Source organism: Ochotona princeps, chromosome 7 (assembly GCF_030435755.1).
Source record: "Ochotona princeps isolate mOchPri1 chromosome 7, mOchPri1.hap1, whole genome shotgun sequence".
NCBI lineage: Eukaryota > Metazoa > Chordata > Mammalia > Lagomorpha > Ochotonidae > Ochotona > Ochotona princeps.
The window spans coordinates 53,177,254-53,202,104 of record NC_080838.1 but is presented as its reverse complement, the minus strand read 5'-3'; the positions used below and the strand labels follow the sequence as shown (position 1 = coordinate 53,202,104).

Genomic DNA, 24,851 nt, shown 5'->3' with positions numbered 1-24,851 from the left:
CCATAAAGAAGATAAATTACAAAGTCAAAAGGTGAACAAGCAAATGAGGGCCACAGTAAACTACTCCAAATATCTTCTCCATTGTAAGTTCACTGAGTCACTCAGAGTGGCAACTACAAACTAGGAATAAAGATTTAGCTCCATGTAACCATATGTGTTGTGACTGGGGAACAAAAATATTGCAACCATCAGCCTAGTGCTCAAATGTTAAAAAAAAACAATCCAATGGTAGAGTATTTTTGCTGGGTAGAAATTCTGTTGACTTAAGTTTCTTTTACTTTATTAGAAATAAAGTATTAAAGTAGAAATTTATGGTCCTGATGTAATCAGGAGATGTTATTGATGTAGTTATGTTGTTGTGGATAAGAAAAGCTACGTAGAAATCTTCTGAATCCCAGTCGTACAGATGTACATATAAAACAAGCTTAAGTTTGTACAAGTCCTACAGTATTTGCCATTCAGAGATATTAACGATAATACTGTAAATTGTGTTTATCCCAGCCATTTAAATATTCAGTGCTGTTGAGATGCTTTGAGATGCTAATACTGAGCAAACACATAAGGAAAATTAATTTTCAAGAACTGTATATATTACCTCTATCAAAGATATAAGAAAGCATGTAGCACAGACAAAGGAGAGGGAGTATGGGGATTCTGCATGGTTCTCTAGGTCATTTTTATCTTCACATTGAACAAGCACATTCTTCAAGGAAGGTTTTATAGGCTTACCTCTTGCCACAGTGATTATTTACATTATGATAATCTCCATTTTAATAGAATTGATGTATTTGTTAGAGTATTTACTTATCCTGAAATATCTTTTTGAGAGCTTTACAAAGATTCTTCTTTCTAGTAAATATTACTACTTTATTTATCTGAAGTTCTAGTTTACCAAGACATAAACTTTGTCATCCTATTCCCACCTTACACATATAATAGAGAAAGAATGAATATGTCCTCAACCAGTTTTATCCCCAGTATTAATCTATGATGTACAAATTCAGTAAAACTTGTAAAAACATCATCCAAAGCCAGCTGAATATTTAAACACGTAATGAATTTTTTCAAATTGGCAATTCTTTTTGAAAAAAAAAAAAGAGAGAAACAACAACCCAAAATGAGGTCTGTATTTTCTAGGAGAACCAGAAATATTTTAACATTAAATGGTGAAATAATGCTATATGATAATAGCAACGAAAGTCTCACCAATTATCGACTATCCCACATACTTTATTTGTCATATAGAAATCATAATTTGGGGGATAGGCACTATTCTTGTCTCCATTAAACAGATCTATATGTTGATGCACAGAGAAATTAAAGGGCTTACACAGTTAGTAGACGCTGATGCCATTGATGAAATCCAGCAAACATGACCTGTGTTCTTTATCATATCATATATCATACATCATATATGAAAATAACACAGACCTTCAATGAATTAGTCTCAAACTGGAGCTAGGAAAGAAAAAAAATTGATTAGGCAGTAATAATAATAATGGTGATGTAATAGTTTACTATTACTGTTGCAAAGTTAAATGGATTAAATGTTGAAATTAATGAATGAGATACAAAAACATCCATCAATAATGTTCTGTTGTACTCTGGTTGTGAACTTAGCATCAGCAGATGGGCTGCCTGACATAGATGAGTAGGAGATCTGTAAGATCACATAATATCAGCCAGAAAAGAGTAAAAATTGGGGCTACAGGTCATGACAAGTAAGATATATTTAAGCATCAACATCATAGATGTGATGATGGAAGAAATTTACAAATTGAAATGCTTTGTTGTTCAAATAAATGTCATTATCAGGACAAAATTGTAACTTAGAGATGCTTTAGCAATGAAGTGACTCTAACTGAGCTTGTCCTTTCGTAAACTCCTAAATAATATAAAGGCTGATAAACTAAACTGAGAAAAGGATGGTAAACAAGGAATAGGCTGTGTGACCTACATTGCCATCTGTTGGGGAAATGAACAGCTGTCATGCTGAATGTTGAATGTTCCCAGTCAATCTCAGCAGCCAGACTACAAGTGAAGAGCAGAAAAGAAATTTCAAGCTGAAATTAGCTTTCCTTTTTCTTCAGATTTTGAAAATAAGTTTCAAGATGAAAGAAAATTAAGCCCCGTGAAAAATTTATAAACTATGAATCTTAAGGATTCCTGGATATAGTTTAAAATCCAATTTGAATATAATTATACATAACCAAAGGAGACTATGTTATCAAAACTTATCCCGAAAAGTAAATTTGATGTTCCTCCAGAGCATCTAACGGATCTGTGCAAGACACAAAGTATGGTGACAGGAACTCTCCCCTTGAACTTCTTGCTCATACTATAAAGCTGTTTAACTATATCCTATTAATATTTGCATGCATAGCCTATTGGTTTAATAGATGAAAGTTGCTGGACTTGTTCATCTCTCTAATTTTTAACTTCAGGAACATTACTCCATTGCTTGTTCTCTCCTCCAGGGTGGAGTTAATGGGTTGACTGGAGAACTAGAATTTGGAGAAAATGGAGGAAATCCCAATGTCCACTTTGAAATTCTTGGAACCAACTATGGAGAAGAGCTTGGCAGAGGTGTTCGCAAAGTAAGACTAGATAAATATGCTGATTATGATGTTGGTTTGAATGTTCTGCATGAAGAATAATCGTGCTACACAGTGAAGTTCACATTGTATTTTGAGAAAGAAATTAGAAAAGTATACCTGGAATGAAAAAACATAAATACTTAACAGAAGTATTAAGTAGTACATTTTACTTACATATTAGAAAATTTTAAAGGAAAAGGAATGATCTTATACATGCCTAGGAAAATATTATCAACTTCCATTTATTATAATAATTTTTATCTGGCAGTCAATTTAGTAGCTCCATATTGCATAGCTGATTGATTTTTAGTTTTTAACATGCACACAATCACAGTAAGAGTGAATACATTTCAAACAGGGGAATATCTACTGTAAAATGTGGCATTTGAATGTCTGTTTCATGGTGTAAACAGAATGTAGTTTGTAGGAAATGAACTTGGACTGCAGAGTATTTGTAAGAAGTAGCAATAAAAGATGGTTCATAATATATGGGGACAATAACTTCCTTGAGAAAAAAACAGAAGGCCTTGAAAAAATATTTTTCTATAGTTTGTATGTGTTCTATACATATATGTAGGTAAGGCAAACTGTAGTGTAATTCAGTAGACTGATAGTTATAAATTTCCAATTGTATAAAGGTGACTGAACTAAAGGTATCGGTTTTTCAGTAGGGTTTTCTTTTCATTGACAAGGTGATAGATGAAGGAAGATTTTGACTAAATGAAATTAGGAGCTATTCCGAACAGCAATAAAAATGTCTCAGTCTGTGCTATGGGACTGATGTGTTATACATTTTATATATTTTTTTTCTTATGGTTAAGAAGAGCCAACATGTAGAAATCTGCATAAAACACAAGGATAGTTAATGAGTTATTTTAAACAGAAGGACCACTGCTTTGGTTAATAGATTATACCGATTATCCTAAAAAGCCTCACACACGTCTTTCTGGTTACATAGCACACCCCCATTCTCACTGTGTGGTAACAAAGCTGAATTTTTTTTGATATTCATTTCATGACATCATTTCTAAAATGCAGTTTTATTCTCTATGTTTGGATCCTTACATAATTCTTAAATACTTACTTTAAAATGGCTTAATTAAAGATGAATTTAATCTTGATGCATTTTTTTGCTTCGAATGTTCAGTATTCTGTTTGCTGTTCCGCTTTGTTACATGGGTTACAGCTTACTCACTGATACTGCGGTATCACTTTATATTACATGAATATGTCACAATCTGCTTCAGCATGTTTAGGTTTTTGAACTCTGGTAAGCAATGCTGTTACACTCAATCTTGGACATATGTCTCGAATATATAGTGTTGTACATGGATATCTGTAGGTTTTATATGCAAAAGTAAAATTGCTGCAGTACAACAAAACATTTCTTGAATTTTAGTTGATGACATGGTATTCATTATTGTAGATATTTACCAATTTACATATTACCTCCAATTCAGGTAAGTTCTCATTTTCCATGTTTGAGCAAAATCCCAGATTTGACAAACTACTAATTTTTTAGTAATTGGTTGGATGTATAACGATATCTCATTATTTTAATTTACATATTTTTATTATAAAAATGTTCTGGGTTGGTTGGTAATTGTTGATTCTTCAGATTTCTCTTTGTTTTAGCTGCTTATTTGAGTGTTGCCCAATTTAATGTTGGAATTAGGATGTCCTTTATTTTTTATAAGTGAATCTAGAATGTTTGTATATATCCTGAATATTGATATTTTTCATTCAATTGTGTTGTGTCATTTCCCCCTCCTTAGGTTTTACTTTTCATAGCATTTATAGTGTCTTTACATGTTGTAGATTTTTTTGAAACTTTTTTGTGATCATTACTATTTAGTCCTGTTTGAGAATTCATTCCTGGGGTTGGCAGTTGAGATGCCCATCCTATTAACAAAGGCAGCCATTTCCTGTATTGACTGCCTAGGATGGAGTCCAGGTTCCATTACTGATTCTAGTTTCCAAATATGGTACACCTTGAATTCAGCCAATGATGTCTTCAGCAGTTGTGGGTCTACCACCGTGTAGCAGTCCTAGATTGAGTTCCTGGCTCCTGGCTTCAGTTGCTTCCCGCTGCTAGCATTGTAGAAAGTAAATCAGTGTATACAAACACGTTCACTCTCTCTTTCACTCTATTTAAAATAAAAAATTGTTCAAGTATTTTCTCCTCTCAGGATCATAAAGAAATTATATTCAACTATGCTCCAAAGATTTCAGGGTTCTAGATTTTAAAAATTAAAATCCGTCATATATGTGAAAGATTTTTCTGTTCTTTATCTGGGTTGAGAAAAGAGGAACATTTGATTCTTTAATGTAGTACATTATTTGGTTCATTGAGATTATTGAAACGCAATACAACACGCAAAATTTTAAACACACAATGGATTTCAGTATGTATGCTCATTGAGATCGAATGATCATGATCCAAGTCAGGTTACTGCACACTTCTACAACCCTGATAGTTTCATCATCTTTCATTCCAATCTTAGCATGAGGTATTCACTTTTTCTGGAAATTCATATAAACCATAGTGTTGTTTATGCTCATTTGCATCTTCATTTTCTCAATATGTTTTCAGATAATCTTTTCATGTTTGAAAATATGTTTGAAAACTTGAGTTTTATGATAATAGTGTTTTATTTTGTTTTGTTTTGTTTTAATTTGAGAAGCAGAAAGATAAGGAAAGCTCCCATCTGTTGGTTTACTCTCCAGTCTGGGAGTAGACTGGTGCTGGAGCCAGCAGCTGGGAACTCAATCCAGTACTCCCACATAGGTGGTAGAATTAAGCTGAATCAAGAACCAGAGCAGAGAACTAAACCCAGGTACTTTGATTATAGGACACAGGCATTTCACTGCTAGGCTAAACACTCATTCTCTGGTACCTTTTATGTTTTCCTTTTCTGTTTGTTTCTGTGATATGAGAATAACAGCAATATTTTATATTGGTTTTATACGCAGGTTTCTTCCTCAGATTTTTAATTTTAATAACTTATCTATGGAATCTTACGAATTGTTGCCCAAGGTGTCTTATTATCTGCAAATAAGGAGACCTCTGTCTCTTTTGTAGTTTCATACCTTCTAGTGTTAGCACACTGATTAGGCCATTTAGGACAATGTTGATTAGACATATTAATAGTAGAAATTCTTATCATTTATCAATCACCAAGAAAAATATTTTAATCATGGTACAATAAAATATATCATGTTTTTCTTTCTCTTTATTTTCTGTGATCAGGTTAAGATACTCCATACTTTTCTGAGTTATATTCACATATTTTTTATGTGAAGACAAGTTTTACATTTTATAACACTGTAATTGTGTTTGAGATTACATAAGAATTATTTTATATTCTGTCACCTTTCCTTGGATATAAACATGATGTTTATTCCTGAGATTTCCAGAAAATTTGTTGGATTTCCATATTAAAGTAATGCTGGCCTAACTTAAATAGGGAAAGACCCAGCACTGTGTCTACTTCATCAAAAGATGTTTCTGCAATTAATTATCTTTAATGAGATGTGTCTTAGTAATATGTGGTAACACTATATGCTTAAATAGCAACTCTAAAACATGAGAAGAGAAAGTGAAGAAGTTAACACATTTGGGCTGTCAATAAATGGTGCTGTGAAGTTGAGGGCCTGAATTTTTAGAATATAAATGATTGGAGTATATTAGGTCAAGCCAGAAAGGGGGAGAGAAATGGAGATAAAGAATACCAAGGTGATTATTAATAGAAGTTTAGGAGAGAGTTGAGTCACATTCAGATGGAGTACATAACCTTCAGTTGGGAGGCATTTTCCATAGTGATGAGGGAGAGGAGGTAAGGAAAGACACTGTAAATATCGGTAATTGGTGTGAGAATGTCCATGAATTATTAAAAAAAAATTCTGTCTGGAGAAGTGGAAGGTGAGATTATTTGTTAACAAGAAAAGAGTTACAGAAGATGAAGAGACTAGATTTGGAAAGAGAAAGTTTCTAAATAGCCACTGTGTCAAATAGGAGAGAGTAAACAGAGCCATGGAAGAATTACCAGGCAGACTCTTGGTTCGTATGTGGTCTAAGAGAAAGTATTCACTGTAGCACTGATAAACACGGCTGTATGCTGTTTGCAGCATTTAGTAAACTGAATGAATCCGAATTGATGTATGGCTAAGGATTCATCTGGTTTTTTTTTTTGGTTTTCTTTGGCAATGAGATTGATGTGACAAACCATGATATCTATCATTTGACCAGGATGGCAATGAGGAGATCAGGAGCGACAATAATTCAGTTCAAACTTGTCTTAAGAGAATTGAGATTTCAATGCATCTTAGGAACCTGTATATTAATATGCATTAAATAAAAGAACTTCAAAGGCAGGAAGTTGCATTTGGGAAGGAAGATATCTAAATTCAGGATTCCAAGGACTGGGTGGATTTCAAGTCCTCACCAAGTGTTGCTTGGCAGGGCAGTAGAAGAGTATTTCAGTTCTCCTTCCAAGATTGATATCACTCATTATGACTAATGTTCTAGGTAGGTCTTTCACATGTTCTGAGCTCAGGTTTATCATCCGTTATCTCTGCCTTTATGGTGACAATGAATCGTACATAAATTATGTCTACTTAATTCTTAAATAATATAAAAATTTACATAATTAGTTATTTACTTATTATGGGTTGAATTACTAAACTGGGTTGAAACGATCTTTTGAACTGATTTGTAGTTGCTAATTTCTGAAACCACTTAAAAGATGTACTCTATGATAAAATTATATATTCTTGTTTAAAAAATCTTGAAATAGTGTATTTTAAAATATCGGTATAACTCTAATTTTTTACTTAATTGCTATTTTGATTCATTAGGAAATATGTAGAAACTCCAAATTTGAGTTTCAAATAATATTGAAAAAATGGGGTGAGTGTTTAACCTAGCAGTTAAGCACTGATTAAAATGCTTGTGTTCTACATTGGAGTACCACATATAAGAATGTTTTTGAAGGTGGTTATCAGGGGAAAACATTGCTGTGAAAATAAATGTTGTATAGGATTTGCTAGACATGTGTCCAAAATTAAGGCCACACTTCCAGTTTTTCACTGTTTCAAAATAAATAAATAAATAAACAAACAGAGGGACTGGCTTTCCAATTGATGAACTGTCAAGTTGTCAGTGTTTATTCTGCTGCCAATGGCTGGGTGTATACAATGCCTGCAGCCTTATCACCCCAAGCAGCGATGCTGTCAGATCTCATAAACTGAGCAGGTTTTGTCTGCCTAGAATTTGACCAAGGATTCACACTTCCGAATTCTGAACTCGTCACTGGTCTCTCGGCATTATGCTAGTGAAAATTTCGTTTTTATAAATTTCCTGAGAATGTGCGAAGGACTCCTTAATGTTTACTGATGCTGATCAAGCTGAAGACTGCCTTCTTTGATATTTTTGCATGGTCTTTTACTTTGATGTGGTTTCATTTCAGTGGATGGTATATTGCAGGGGCCAGCACACTACGAATCCTTGAACCTAAATTTGAGTAAAAATCAAGCACAAACTTTAAATCATGAAGGTTTTTCATGGTATTAAGCATTGATAAAGAATATGATTATTACTCTTACTATTCACTACAATACAGAATTTCCAAGAAAAATGTGATTAATATCAGATCATCTAAAGCTAAATTTAGTATAAAACACAAAAACTAAAGCTGTTCAAGTGTAAATAGCTTTATATTTAAAGGCTCAATTTGTGTTTTAATATATGAAGAGATTTCCTGCATAGCAGCATTCCGGCTGGAGGAAGCGGACTTGGTTTGCTTTACCAGCGCTGCATGTATTTTATTCTAAAGACTGGGTCCAAAAGTGTCAAAATTCAATCCTTTGAACTCAGTATCCTTGAACTTTACCACAAGCAGCAAAACAAGGCTAGAAAAACAGATATGAGCTGATTTCACCACCAATTTTATTTGCATAGCTATGTTTTGTATCTTCCCCAAGTGTTTCCTCACAAATCGATGAAACAAAATTGTAAAACATAGATATGCATTTACCACCCAAGTAGCATGGTTTTTCAGTGACTCTTATGTCTCTATTCTATTAAATTCACAAATATAAAATCTAGAGTTTAGGCTGTATAGGACAAACCCAATATACTCCTTTTAAAATTTATTTATTATTTTTAATTCATTAATTACTTTGTATTATGTGACACAGTTTCATAGGTACTTGGATTCTCCCCGCCCAAACCCTCCCACCATGGTGGATTCCTCCACCTTGTTGCATAACCACAGTTCAAGTTCAGTTGAGATTCCCCCATTGCAAGCATATACCAAACATAGAGTCCAGCATCTTATTGTCCAGTCAAGTTCAACGGCTTCTTAGGTATACCCTCTCTGGTCTGAAGACAGAACCAGCAGAGTATCATCCCGATCAATTAAAATCTCCAACATACCATCAGCAAAAATTTATATCATTATGGAATTAATTGACATAGTAATGAATAAGCAATATGGTAAAAGTAAATGCGAGTTCTTAACCACCTTCTGTGACCACCTCATTGACATTTCAATTTTAGTTTATACACAACATATAACATTCATAACATAACATGTTATACATAACATCGTGTCAACTTAAATTAAGGCAAACATGTGGTATTTAACCTTTTGGGATTGGCTCATTTCCCTTAGCATTATGGTTTCCAGTTTGGCCCATTTGGCCACAAAGAACTGCATTTTGTTTTTTTTAATAGCTGAGTATGGAAATCAGCAGTATGGAGAACATTCAAACAACTCAAATTCAACATACCGTATGATCGGGCAATAGCACTCCTAGGAATATATCCAGAACACTTACTTGTTTTATGAGAAACCAACATGCACTCCTATGTTCATAGCAGCACAATCAGTAATTGCAAAAACATGGAAGCTGCCAAAATGCCCATCAGCAGAGGATTGGATAAGAAAGCTATGGTTCATCTACTCCATGGAATAAAACCCAATATACTCTTTTCACCAAAAATATTACATAGGTTTTTGAGCTATTTCTAACAAACTAAAATCTTGTAGATGCCTGTATATAGAAACCAAAGGAAATAAACATTGCCTTCAAATGATCAATAGTTAAATGTTTTACTATTATTATTTAGCATTGTAAGGTGGTTCTGATTTTGTAATATCTAAAATAACATTGACCTTTTGCATGACAACACTTTGTTTTATATCACATTTTGAAAATTGATATTATTTAAATACGTATAATCATATCGAACTTCCTTACTTATATGTAAATATTTTCGTTGTCTTGTTCATAGTTTGTCTTTTTCATTGTAGTATAGCTTAGGAGGAAAGAACTTTCACTTCCAGTTATCTAATGCATGAGCTATAGTTCTAGTAGACCTTTTTGTTTTAAGACTTATTTATTTTTATTGCAAAGTCAGATATACAGAGAGGAGGAGAGACAGAGAGGAAGATCTTTGGGCCTCTGATTTGACCTCCAAGTCACCACAATGGTCAGTGCTGCACTGATCCGGAGCCAGGAGCCAGGAACTCCCTCCAGTTCTCCCATACGAGTACAGGGTCCAAAGGCTTTGGGTCGTCCTTGACTGCTTTCCTGGGCCACAAGCAGGGAACTGGATGGGAAGCGGGGCTGCTGGGATTAGAACCAGTGCCCATATGGGATCCCAGCATGTTCAAGGCGAGGACTTTAGCCACTAGGCCACCGCACCGGGCCCTATAGCAGACCTTTTTTAAAAGCACTAATGCATAATGAAAATATGTGCTTATTGATACAAGAATGTAGAATTTTCTCTGCAGCTGTAAGTTCAGCAGCCATATTTTTCATTTCAATGAAAACAGTAATTCTATGCACATTAATTAATTTTGACATGCCACACTTACATGTGAATGTGTGTGATAAGACAGTTTTCATCTTTGTACAGTTAATGCCTGGCACAGTTGGGCACTGTGTCATCCAAAGCATTATCAATGATTTTAGTGGTTATTAAGATATCTGCATGATCTACTAGCAGGAATTCTTGAGAATAAGGGAAAAGTAGGTAATCTGATTGATTATCCCAAGCAAAATAGAAGGATCCATAAAGTACAAGCTTAGTAGCAGGCTGGAATAGTGTATTTAATACATAAAAGTTCACAGTGCTTGGTGTGAGACATTTGTGGGATGAAATTCTAACATTTACTCTCATTTTAGTATTTCTAAACAGAGCAAGTCTCTACGAAATATAGAGTAATAATTATCTCTCAAAACTGCTGTATGGATGAGATGAAATTATGCTTATAGATTACATCGTACAGGTTAATTAAAGTAATGTGTGTCTACAAGTAGATGGTAATCTATGTGATTTGTTTTAAGCCAAAAGAAAGAGTGCACTCTGCTCACCCAAGCTGCTATGTGAGAGGTACAAAGGGAGAAATTCAATTTGTGATGTGGTTGACAACAGGATTTTATATGGCAGTCACAGTGACAGCATCAAACACTAACCTTTCTGCCTCATGTGGTATCCTTTCTGATTCCAAAATTTTACAAGTCTGTTCATTAACTTGGCAGTATATTATCAATGGTTACATGGCAATCTAATAGCATAGAATCTTATTGTAAGCACTTGCTGCACAAATCTATTCTTTCATGTTTAAGCCAGTAATTGAAAAATCTGAAATTACTATCATACTTTTGGCAATGTATTGTGTCTAAGGTTGATATTATAGAGTCTAAAATTGTTGTGTACTCATGACTGATTTTTCTCCAAATCTCTTTTACACACACCTGATAAATTTAGTTCCACTAAGTTTTCATTCTAATATTTTTATATCTTCAAGCAAATATTTTGACTCCAAAAATCATGTAGTTGATATTCAAGCTAACAATACTTAATAAAATTTCCATTGTGTTAGATCCCCAAATATTTTGCATCCTGCATTCTCCTGATGGATAGAACTCTACACTCCTCATTAGTGTGACGATCAGATTGCATCTTCTTCTATGGGAGCCAACCTGGAATCACTTCAGGGTCGAGCAACGACCTGTACCTGCTGGTGTGCAGGATCATGCTGACATTCTGAAAGAATTACCCACTCCTTGGATTCAGACCTCTTCTGAGATATTTCTATTTCAGTTGAGCAGCATGTGTTGCTTTTGGAGAAAAAAAAAAGGCGCTATCTCTTCGGAGACTGGAATAACGCTGTCCTCTATGGACAGGAGCAAGCATACATGATAGAATACAACTCCAAGTTCTAGAAATTGAAGTAACTACTTTTCTGGAAGGATACAATATTTAAACTATTTTCCCGATGTATTTGTTAATTTTATTCTGCCAACTTGACTGGGCTAAGGAATGTGCAGATAGTTGGAAAACATTTGTTATTAGTGGACCGAGTTAAAAAGATGCCCCATGTTGATGGGCATCTGCCAATCTGTTGAGAGCCTGAGTAGAATAAAAGAGCAGAGGAATGAATTTGCTTCTTGCCTGACCTGGCACATACATGTTCCTCTGTCCTACAGCATTGGCTCCTCTGGCACTTAAGCATATGGGTTTAGACGAGAATACCACCTCGCTTTCTGGTTCTCTGTCTTGCAGATTGCTGATCTTGGGATTTCTTTGTCTCAATAATTATGCGAGCCTCTCTCATTAAAAAAAGAAGCCTCTTAATGTTGCATATGTGAATATGTAGTTCTATTTCCTTATTTTTGTCTGAAGGGGTGTTCCTCATGCAAACTAATGCATTCTGTTCATTTTGGTGAGATCTCTCTATCTCTGTAAGATAAGCATGTTGTTAATATATATTACATGTACACTGGCTAACTAACATAAATAGACGAATTGATTCTGTTTCTCTGGAGGATATTTTTTTGCATGGATTATTTTACCAGCTTGTTATGCAGAAGTAGCTGTGATTATGCTGCAGACTCAGGGGATGTCCGCCCTTGTGTTCATAAAGAGACTGAAGAATTAGTGCCGTCACCTCTAGTCAGCATAATAATGATTAGTTGGATTGAGAGTTCAAGACCATAACTGATGCAGAGGAGGCCAGGGTGAACTTCCTCACTACTCAACTGGAGAGCTTCCCACATGGGACACGTTGGAGTCCTCTTCACCCCAGTCCTTGACAGACTTATCACACACTAACACTTACACTACCACCACCGCCCATGCTGATCTGGCTTGAGTCACATAATATGGTGAACCTGGTGTCTAATGAGCCCCCTTATTCCATCTTTCAGCCTCCTGATTCATCCACAATTAGTCATTATTACCCAGGACCGAGTAGCAAAGTAATAGAATTAAAAGAAGCTATATTGGAATTATGTAAAATTGAAAAGTTTTTCAAGATCTCAACATTGTGATTTTTATGTTGCATATGTAAAAAATTTTTTTCCTCAAAAGACATTGCATGAATGGGTGGCTAGAGAGGACGAAATATCTGTCATGTATCCATAACATTAAATTCCCACAACAGCTAATTATGCAATGACATACATGAGAAGATGTGTTCAATTAAGACATAACCACAGTGGCTTCTCATTGCTTTCACTCCCACTTCTGAACTTCTCTATAGTCTGTTCAAATATTTAAATGTTCTCTCAAATGTGTCTGGACTCCAAGGAGGGTAACCATTCTTTAGCTGGAATTGGGTTTTGTACAATTGGAATGACTATTGAAAAAACTTAAATAGTTCTGGGACATAGTATCACAAAATTTACTAGTAGAACTTTCATATCTCACTTGTTATTATGTCCATGTCACTGATGAATCTTTGGAATTGTGGCTGTTGGTAACTGTTGCTTAATTCTTGTTGACTCCTTGTGGGATTTTTTTTTTTCATTTTCTAATATTTTATTTTCCCTGTTTACCAGGGACACCCGACTCTCAAAAGCTAGTAGACTCCACAAAGTCATCAGTCCAGTTTAAGCTGTTCTATTGTGACTGAAAAATGATTGATATAGCTTCATCTGTTGTTAACAGCAACTACAGCTATAGGAAAAAGTTTTCGCTACTTTGGTGTGTCTTAGATTTGTACTCTCATTGCCTTTCCATTTCTGCTGTTAATTTTGATAGTTTATTCCAAGGTTTCTTTTATAATAAAAGAATGCAAAAGTGCAATAAAATCAAGTAAATCATATTGTTGCTGTTTTAGAAAGAAAAGCGATTGGTTATTATACTAAAAATATGTATGGCTATACATGCAAATATATAAATGCAAATGTATGCATATAAAGAAAAATATGCTTTCTGGCAACTGACTTTCACCTCCAAAGCAGGAGAGCTATTAAAGCATGGCTGTAGGGCAGGTGCTTAGCCGAGAGGTTCAGATGCCTGCATCTCACATCACAGTACATGGGTTCTAGCTCCCAAATGCAGATACCTGCTTATACATGCCTTGGGGTGCGGTGACAATTTTGGCTCTTGACACCCATATGGGAGAACTAGATGAATTGCGGCTCTTTGCTTCCCTACAGTTGGGTCATTATACATATTTGGGGAGTGAATCAAAAGGCAGAAGTGCATGACTTTCTGTCTCTAAAAATACATGCATACATAAATCCATAAGCAGGTTTTTTTAGATTAAAATGGCTGACAGTGGAACGGAAATTTATTGTTAGAATCCTGGGTTTTTCTTTTTTCTTTTCTTTTTTTTTAATGTATTTTTTATTGCAAAGTCAGATATACAGAGAGGAGAGGCAGAGAGGAAGATCTTCCATCCGATGATTCACCCCCCAAGTGACTGCAACGGCCGGTGCAGTGCCTATCTGAAGCCAGGAGCCAGGGACCTCCTCCAGGTCTCCCACGCGGGTACAGTGTCCAAAGGCTTTGGGCCATCCTCATCTGCTTTCCCAGGCCACAAGCAGGGAGCTGGATAGGAAGCAAGGCTGCCAGGATTAGAACCAGTGCCCACATGGGATCCCAGCACCTGCAAGGCCAGGACTTAAACCACTAAGCTATTGCGCTGGGCCCAGAATCCTGGTTTTTCAATGCATATTATTTCAAGTATACAGTGTTGGAAATGTCCTTATTTAATTGATGAATTTCTGATGATTACTTGATAGCATATAACGCTGAAATTTAATCATGCCTTTCTTTGGAAATGTCTGCAACTTTCTTACTTAGCATAGAAGAAACGTTTCCATCTATGAGAAATATTGTATTTAACTGTTTTGTATTTTTTGACTCTGTATATTTGAGAGAATTAAACATTCTTTAGATTTTATCAGAAATGTGAAAACAATTTATAATTTTGGAATGAAAGTTTTGTTGTTTCTGATTGAAACAGAATCTGAAATTGGCATTCTGCAAAATTTTAGTCTAATTTTATCTTCTGCAGTTTCATTCTTTTAAGTGACAAAATATTTTTAAAAATTTTAGTTACTGCCTATGTCACTATAATAAGGGATTTATATTATTTGAAACAGAACCATATTATGTAAAAAATAATTTATAACCAGACTTAGTAAATAGCCCAATTATAGACTAGCATGAACTCTAAATTCACAAATTGACATTACCTACAGCAATAAACTTCAAATGTTATGCATAATCTAAATTTTTAATATATGAAATTTATCATTGTTGTTTTTGGTGAAGGTTTTAAGGTAAGAATCTTAAAAAGTAAACAAAGTAATTTTAGATTTATTAGTCTTTTTTATTAATAATTAGTAATTAAGCACGTGGTGCAGTAGCCTAGTGGCTAAATTCCTCGCCATGCCAATGCTGGGATCCAATATGGGTGCCAATTTGAATTCTGACTACTCCACTTCCCATCCAGCCTGGGAAAGCAGGAGAGGACAGCCCTAAACCTTGGAACCCTGCACCTGCGTGGGAGACTAGAAAGAAGTTCTTGGCTCCTGGTTTTGAATCAGCTCAGCTTTGGCCATTATGGCCACTTGGGGAGCGAATGAGCAGATAGAAGTTCTTTCTCTCTGTTTTTCCTGCTCTCTATAAATGTGACTTTCCAGTAAAAAAACTTCATAAATCTTAAAAAGCATTATTACTATTTGATACTTTATCCCATAAAATTTAGTGTTGCTAACACCCAAATGTTTAGTAACCATTAGTAATGTATATAAATCACTAAAATAATAAAGAAACAAGAAGTTGGAAACTTAAGCCAGTAACTAGGTAAAAATCCCAATGTTTATCCAGTTTTTTTTTCAAATTGTAAATAACAAAGCATAGAATTTCAAGGTGATGAGTAATTTTTTGATTAGTAAATAAAAATATTTAATAACATTGTTTAGATGCATAGCATCCTTGCCACTTTTTTCTTTGCATAAAGAAATACACAATGTATATGTATAGAAGAAATATACGATGTATGTTGAAAGTGATTGCTGTGTGTCCCATGAATTATGCTACTTTCTTTGCTTCTTTCTGATATTTGTTGAGGCTACTAATGCTGTTTGCGGGAAGTGTTATTTTGACTCTAAATTGTCTGCTGTTTTTACTAGTGTTTTACATTTCTATTAAATTCTCTATAAATGTAATAAATAATCTGTCATAGTTTGAGAAACAGCTAAATTTCTTCAGAGCTATTTCCAAAGTGCAAAATAAATGGCCAGAAATGGAAATGCTGTTTGAGTCAACAGAGGCATTTTTATTAGTCCTAGTAATTCAGTTACAATAAAGGGCCTTGTATTTATTGGTAGTGACTTTCTTTATGAACTCTTATTTCTTTACATTGAGCATTTTATTTTTTAATAGAAAATTTTCACAGCCATATGAAAATGTACTTATTTATGAAGTGCTATGTGATGTTTTGTTAACATGTACACATATGTTGTCTAATCAGGGAAAAGAAACTTGTCTTCTTAGGAATTTAATATTTCTTTATAGTGAAAACATCCAACATTCGATCTTCTATGTTCTTTAAATGAAAAAATACATACAGTCATTCTCAGGGTTATTAATTGCTATTAAAAGAGTAAAACAGCACTTCTGAATTTTTTTTAAAACTAAAGTGAGAAAAGAAGTCTGGCTTTTCACATGATCCCATAAACATTAATTAGTAAAGACTGAGCTTCCTTGGCAATGTTTGAGTAATACAGTGAATGCCTCTAGCTGCCATGTCGTCCTGAGAAAATCATCAGATCTTACCTACTAAAAATTTCTTCAAGCAAATTTCAATCAGAAGCTGTAGAATATTTTTAGTTCTCTGTAGTACCCAAATAAAAGTAGTTTTGTGGTTTAAATGGAAGTGTATTTAAAAGGTTTTACTTGAAAATTTCTTCTTTTGATTTTTTTCAAGGTTGATACCAATCTATATCCCAAACTCAGATGAGAAATCTTTCAAGCCCTGGCTCATGCATTTCAGAATATCTGATTATAGCTTTTTGGGACAAAAATGTGATTTGAATAAGTATACTATTGGTACAAAGGAGATCATGTCTTTTTAGGATCCTGTAAAAAAGCCAGCTTATTTCTTTCATGTTGAAGGTGTTCTTTTAATACATACATTTGCTTTCCAAAGAAAATTAGAAACTGGACAATTACTCTTGATGCAAATGCAGCAAATACAACACAGATTGCGTTCTCATACATGTGATTTTTATTTCTTCTTTGTTCCTTTTATGTGATTTTAGCATCCTCAATTTCTTACAACTAGCAAGCAAATCAAAGACACCTGGATTCTGGATATTCTTTCTTTTTTAGCTTTCATTGGTATTTGATAAATTAATAACATATAAATATTTATTTGGGAATGTCTTATATTATCTGTATATATTTTAAAATAATTTCATCTGTATGTCATTTATTCTTTACATATATATTTCTTAGAATATTTATTAATATAAAGAGAACATATTTTATGCCTTCCATAGGTACCATTCCAAGTGGACAATCACACTCCCCTCAATGATCAGGTTTTTCCAAGTGAATTATTTTCTTGTCTCAGACCTTTCCCAGTGAGCCACAGTGAGGAGAAACTGAAAACCATTTGATAAAATACAGGATGCTAAATTTCAATGAGTTAGAAGAATTGGGACTATGCTTCTACTCAAATATATGTGTTTAATTTATAAAAACTTTCCATTTTACAGTAGAAATTTAGTTTTGATAGAAAAGAATGTTTTTGTCAAGGCCTTCCTTCTTTTTTTACATATTATAAATAAATTTTGCATCACTTTGAACTTCACATTTAGTTTTATTTTATGATTGCTAACAGAAGTGTCTTTTAATCAAAACCAAGTTGACTCAAATAAAAATCAAGATTACCTTTAGATGATTCATGGTATAGGATATAATTGAAGAAAAATCATAATTTCCTTAAGATCATACTGTTCAGCCAATTTGAGGACTTGCTGTTGGTAGAGTGTGTTTTATTTAGCAAATATATGATAAATAGATTTAGACAAATAGTAGACATATAGTATGGTTCTTGTCACTAAAAAGAAGAAAGATTAAAAACTACATCGATCCAATGTATAATTCACTGAGGGCCATATACAAAAAAAGCTGCTGACATCACTTTGAGTGTCATGTTTCACATAGTGCCACAACACAATTTGCAGAAATCTAGTTATTCCAGACAAAAGAAGATTGCACTGTACTTTCATGTTAACCTTATAGCTTTGTTGAAAAATCTTATTTGAAATGAATTTGCTTCTTTACTGGATACACTAGCACAAAAGTATAATAGCAGTAATAATAGGAATGCTTAAAATAATTCATTAACATAATGTTAAAATCAATAAGTTGCAAATATGTTATCACAAAAATCTAAAGGAAAACAGAAGGAAAGAAGGGAGGAAGGAGGAGGAAAGAGTTGTGGAAATTCATTGCATTCCTGTAGTAGCACATATGAGATGTGTGAACTCTGTTTCTATAGATAAACATTTTTTAAATAAAAGATAAAAGAGATCATTAGAAGCAGCAAATATTCAATAAGAAGTAGGAATGAGACTCATTATGACCTGTTTTGAAACACACACTGATAGTGCCTGACATTCAAATGTAATTTACTCTGTGTTATAAATAATAGAAACTATCTCCAAATATGAAATACCCGGGAAACTAACAAAAGTTTTGACAGTTTGATATTCTCACTTGGTTGTAGTCACATTGACATCATTGAAGAAAATGAATCACATATTCCTATTGCATTACAATGATTAATGATTTTCAATTAGTGTTTTTATACCATGTTAAAGAAGGTATTCAGTAAGAAATGAAAACCAGAGCTTGAGGATTAGTAGTGTACTGTGAGTAATGTTAAAGAAATGATGTAAGTTTGGAAATTTTTAAGTCATTTTTATTTATAGAAAACTGATTTTACAAATTTTGATGTATCTATGAATAGACTACAAAAACCTGCAATAAAATGAAAAATATATTCTTAATTTTATCTTCAGTAAGGATTCAATTAATCTTGATAAAACAAAGTGTTAGGGATAGAATATTACAACAAGTTTGTACTTCTCATGTAAAGGTCTGTCTTTTGATAGTACTTTATACATTATCTGTGTATTTTATGATAAAACTGAACTTTCAATGATAGCACAATCTATGAGTGTCCCTATCTGGTGATGTTTATTGTCATTTTTTTCTTTCATATTTTTTCATATTTTAGCAATGCATAGGAACCAATATATTTTTATTGTTTTTCTTGGGAATGGATTATCAATATAGAAAATTTTCAGTTTATTAAATATTACCTCTGGATATAATTATATATATCTTATATAATTATAATGATAATACTATTGAGTAATTGGACATCAAACTTTAAAATATTATTACCATGCATGTATGTAATTCTTTTTTTTTTAATTAATGTATTTTATTTGAGAGGCCAACAGAGCGAGAGAGGCAGACAAGGAAAGGGACCTCTCTTCTGCTTGTTCTTTGCCCTAACACCCGCCATGACCAGTCTTATCCAGGCCTAAGCCAGAAGCAGGGGGCCCAATCCTGATTTCCCGTGTAGGTGATCAAATCATTATTCATTTTCTCCCAGAATCCATATTAGCAGAAAGTGGAATCAGAAGTTGGAATGAAACCCGGGCACTCTGGGCTCTTAACCGGCATGCTGATGTCTATGCTAAGAACTTGAAACAGAGAAAATAATTATTAATTTAAAGATTAAATTTTGTAGTGTTGGAAATATGAAATATTTACCATTAATAAAATAAAAGTGAATATAACTGAATTAAAGTTACAAGAACCTTATCAGGTGGCTGGCCCTATGACTCAACTGGCTAATCCTTTTCAATAAGCGCCAGTGTCCCATACGATGCTGGTTGGTGTCCTGGCTGCTCCACTTGCTGTCTACCTTGCTGCTTGTCATTGTATCAATACTCTATTCATGTAATGACAGTAATAGGGAAAAGTGGAGGTATTTCATATATCTTCAGGAGCATTGTTTGAATCAAAAATTCAAAGTTGTCAGTGGACAAAGATGGCTTTATGTGGGGTTCCTTTAGTGCATTATAAATAACTTTGGAAAAGTAGCGTAATGATGCTCGCTCCAACCCAAAATATCCATATGCCATCCAAATACAACTGTCCCTGAGTTGTACAGAGCCATTGAGACACAGCAGCTGTAAAAATTCCCTGAGTCCTGCAGGTTTATCAATTAAACCTAAAATTAACCACATAACTTATGCATGGGTTTCTTTATTCTCTTTTTCACACATAGGACGTAAGTTTGTGGATGAGGTAAGAGGGACAAACTAGATCACAGAGATGGAAAATCACAGGCCTATGTTGTAAAACGTTGGTCTTAGGTGAGCTCTGTACAGACTGGAGAACTGCCATTAAGGCAACAGAACCATGCATGATGAGTCTTCAGGAAGAGACAGAAGATCCAAGGCAGAAGAGTACAGTGACAAGTTTTGCCTTACCTTTGAGCTTCAAGGTGATCTAGGTTCGACTCCCAGATGATGCATATGTGTTCAAGTCATGCTGTAGAAACGCATGCAAACTGCGTTATGACAGAGAGAAGCACAAGGAAGACAAGTAAGTTGGGTTTGTAGTGGCTAACAGCACTACACAGAATTAAGATTCCAAAATGTGAAAGTGTTTAACTTGTCACTGTATCAGTGAACAGCATTGATATAAATAGTTCCATGTTAATGGTAATTAGATAATGAAACTTCCCCAATGTTTCTTTAACTCACTATTTTTCCAGTTGCCTAAAGAAAATCAGCAAAATATCCTTTTTAAATGTTTAAAAAATGTATTTTCTTGGAAGACAGTGTTAAGATTAATCAAACAGACAAGAACAAGATACTTAATGGAGAAATGATTTTATTAATCTACGATGCAGCCATCATCCTCACTTTCAGGATGATACACTTTGGCTAAAAATACATACAAAGCTTTCATTAATCCTTATATTATATGCAGCTAACAATTCTTAGAATAGTTTTTCTTACATTAGCGAAGCAAAAAAAAAAATTAAGGGAGAAGACATTAACACAGAGTCTTGGTATGTTTTTGATTTGTTATATGCAACTCATGAAAAGAAAGAGGCAAAGATAGTATTGAGGCGAGGGATGCTCTCGTCTATTATTTGTAACCATAGGGAGACACAAAGGAGAGAGAGCTCAGGGAAGTAGGTCTGCCCTTTGCTATTCCGAGGTTAGTCCCAAGCCCAGGTGTTCCTGGCCAGTAAATAGCTCCCTTGTCCACCAATGCACTCAGCTCCCTCAGTCAGAGTTATGAACACAGAGACAGAGCAGAGCTCTTCCACCCACTGGTTCATTCCTCGGATGGGCACAATGACCAGGGCTGGGCCAGGCTGAGGAACCTCTTCGAGGTCTTCTGCAGGGGTATCAGAGGCTTAAGCACTTGAGCCATTCTCTGCTGTTACTCCCAAGCATTTAGCAGAGAGCTGGATCGGAAGTAGAGCAGCCAGGACACGAGCTGGCACCCATGTGGTTTGTAGGAGGTTCCAGATATTGCTTACCCATTACACTTCAATGCTGGTCCTTAAATGCTCCTTTTTAAATAGCCTTGAATGTGTTCACTATCTTGATTTTTGAAATGAATTTATAGGATCACATCACTGTCAAATCATGTCAATGATACCTTTTAAAAATATGAATTTATGCTGTCAATAATACTTCAATAGAAATGTTTCATAAAGTCAATTGCAAAGCTAAATAAATATCTGATCATCCAAATTTATACCTGTAATTTTTATATAAGTCCAATAATTATTGAGATGTGTTTAAGTCTAGGAGCAAAAGGATAAAGGCGTTCTGTTGTATGTTTTATCCAAACTTAAAGAGAAATGTGAATGTAATGATCAGACATGATGTTCAAGTCCTTTCAAATGCAGATGTCATACTTCTGGGATATCACTTGTTCTTCTTAAGAAGTTATCTAAGTGAACTCAGACTGTATGGTAAAAACATACCTATTTGTACTAGCATTGCGTTTGGCAAAGCTAAGCTAATCCACTGAGAAGAGTGATCCTATTTTTTTAAGCATAGCTCTTTTCCCAGGTATTAGAGTTTTTGCCTTCCTGTACTATTTTATATAAGAATATGAAAGAGAATTAATTTTATTTAGTATGTTTCATAAGAACTGTAATTTAGATATTAAATTATTCTAGCTTAACTTGTGAATTTATGACAGGTAATCCATGTTTACTTTAGAATTATTTTATAAAAACCAATGGTATTTTGTCATTCTTGAACAGATGCGTTTGATATTCTGATTGACTATAAATCCATGGTGTTTATTACAAAATCAATTTTATATTATTTTCATAACAAATTTCCGTTATAGTCCAGATTTCTTTTTATTTTGTAGTATATTCTGAATACAGAGGAACATGAAATACAGAGGAATATGAAATTCTAACAATCAAAACAAGCTTGTTTGGACACATCACCTGTATTTCCTTTCCAAAAATCATGAAAACCCTGTAAGGAAGGGGAACAAAAAGATAATACGAGAAAGATTATATAAATACTTATTTTATTTATATAAATACATTTTATTTTATAATTCAAAGGGTGACAACTTTTGGATACCACTGCATTTGTGAAATTAAGTAAAACAAAGTAGAAAAAGAAAACCAAACTTTTGATGATTCTTTGTTCTCAAATATCTGACTGCTTTGGGGCCTGACCTTTGATCTTTTCGAAACATTCAAATCCAAATCGTTGTTTGGCAAGCTAATAACTCTAAATACAGTAGCTAGGCAAATTGGTTTGTACCAGAGGTACAAAATGAGCCAGTGATAGGATCATAAGACTTCCTTTTTTTTTTTTTAATTTGTGGTGTATTTAGGTTAACTGAAATATAAACCATGTTCTTTGAAATTCTGTAGCTGTACATACTGATATAAGACTGGAATGGGAAAAACTGTACTGCAGATCTTTTAACCACACTCTGTGATTGACATCCTGGGCTGCTGCTAATTGAAATGTTGGTCGATAGAAGACAAAAGAATAACTGCTAAGGCCTAAAAGGTCCAGCTGTTCTGAGAGCTAAGGCACTCTGCTGAGGACAGTGAATGACCAGTGTTAGGATAAACACATGTTCTTTAGCACAGATCCCAGAGACCGTGCCGTGACAGACTGTATCTGGAGTGACTCAGTACATGTACGTCCATTTTTGCCACATTAGTACAACTAAAAATCACTTAGGATGCAAGTCAAAAGAAACCATTCACAGGCCCTGCCTCCAGAGGTTACAATGAGTTGTCTTTCAAGAAGAGTTCAGAAATCTGGTTTTAATAAACGGATGTCCACAGACCCACCACACTACAAGATGTGACTTCTCTGTGAGATTCAATAAGGTGGCAATCAGTAAAGTTTGAATTTTTAGAGAAATTGTGGAATAACGAAAAAGTTGATGAAATGACATGTTTATCATTCTGCTGCAAGGAATTATTTGACTTTTACTTGATTGTGTTTTGACTTCAAAAAGAAGTACTTCAAAACATTCCAATTATTTTGTTTGTGATTTCTTCTAATGACTTTTACGCAGTGAAAGCCCTAATGAGTAGGAAATCAGACACATTCTCTTCTTTCGCTTTATGGTATGAAAATATAAAATTACGTTTTCAATCAATTTGAGGTTATTCTGCAAGCTATTTAAGGAATGAAATGATCCTTTTCTGTTATGAAATTGTAAAACAATTTTCTGTATTTGGAAACCTTTGACCACTTCTGTTTACTTGTGATGCAATCAGTCATTCTAACAAGCCCATTTCAAACAAGCCCAAACCCTAGTAAATTCTATCTGAGTTAAATCAATATCTGGACTTGCTTTCATGTGTTGATTTCTTAGTCCAGTGTCTCATATGCTTTACAATTATTGAATCACCGTCTTAGTGTCTGGCTGACTAATGTTCTTTTCAGTGTTTAAATGTTGCCAGTTTATCTTATTTTTTTTTTAGGTGTTGGAGTAAGTCATTTGTAAAGGTAGTGTCAGCAACAACTGCCTACACAAAAATCCTTTGTAAAAAGTGGGTTTATCCATCCTTCACAAGTAGGCTAGTACAGGTTTGAAACAATGACTCTTTATCACAGAGAAATATGTTTATCTTAATTGCTTTGAAATGGGCATAGAAGTCATCAAAAGTGGTTTCAAGTCACTAAAATGAATTTGTTTGATTTAAGGCAGTTCAGAAAAGAGTCCTGTTTTGTGTTTCTTAAAATTATTTGATCTGTGATGACCATTCTTGCTGAGCTTGTATTTTTTCAATGTTACTAAAAATCAGGTTATATTCAGGCAACTAATAATAGGAATTCTATGTTGAAAACAAGTTTGGCACAGACAAAAAAAAAAAAAACACAAGTTTTGTCCACAGCTTTAAAGAACTATGGTCATTAAAATCTATAAATAAAAAATTCTTTTTTTGGTTTAATTAAAACTGATTTCATATGATATTTAGGGTAGTACCTCTATTACTTGAGAAGTAACCAAAGAACATAATAGTTTAGGTAGTTTATAGGCATCATTATGGCTCTGTCATTTTTAAGAAGATCAGCATATTTCTTTTGCTTAGATTATAATGTGATTTTCTTCTGGGTAAGATTCTAGCAAAATTGTGGTTAGCAAGGTGAAATTTTAATCCCTTCAGGATTTAAACAGTGGCAAACAATCTTTTTTTTTTTTACGTCAGCATCTGCATTTTAGTGAAGCAAGTTATTTGAGGATATATTTTTCAATCTTCTTTGTAAGTCTCTTGAGTATTTCCTAGCTAAAGCATTTGTACTAAGTATAGGAAACCTGAAAGAGGTATGTCTGTTTTCAGGAAGCCCATTGTCTCTTTTCCCAGGAACGTGCTTTCAGCACCTAGG

General features: G+C 34.0%; 1 protein-coding gene across 2 annotated transcripts in view; it reads left to right on the top strand.

Moving 5' to 3' along the window:
- Positions 1 to 24,851, top strand: part of GRID2 (glutamate ionotropic receptor delta type subunit 2) — a 1,304,007-nt gene that overhangs the window by 770,163 nt on the left and 508,993 nt on the right. For both annotated transcript variants that reach the window (XM_058667042.1, XM_004590568.4), the window contains exon 8: positions 2,478 to 2,597. In XM_058667042.1, the coding sequence (XP_058523025.1) occupies positions 2,478 to 2,597 (120 nt within the window). The remainder of the gene's footprint in view (positions 1 to 2,477; positions 2,598 to 24,851) is intronic.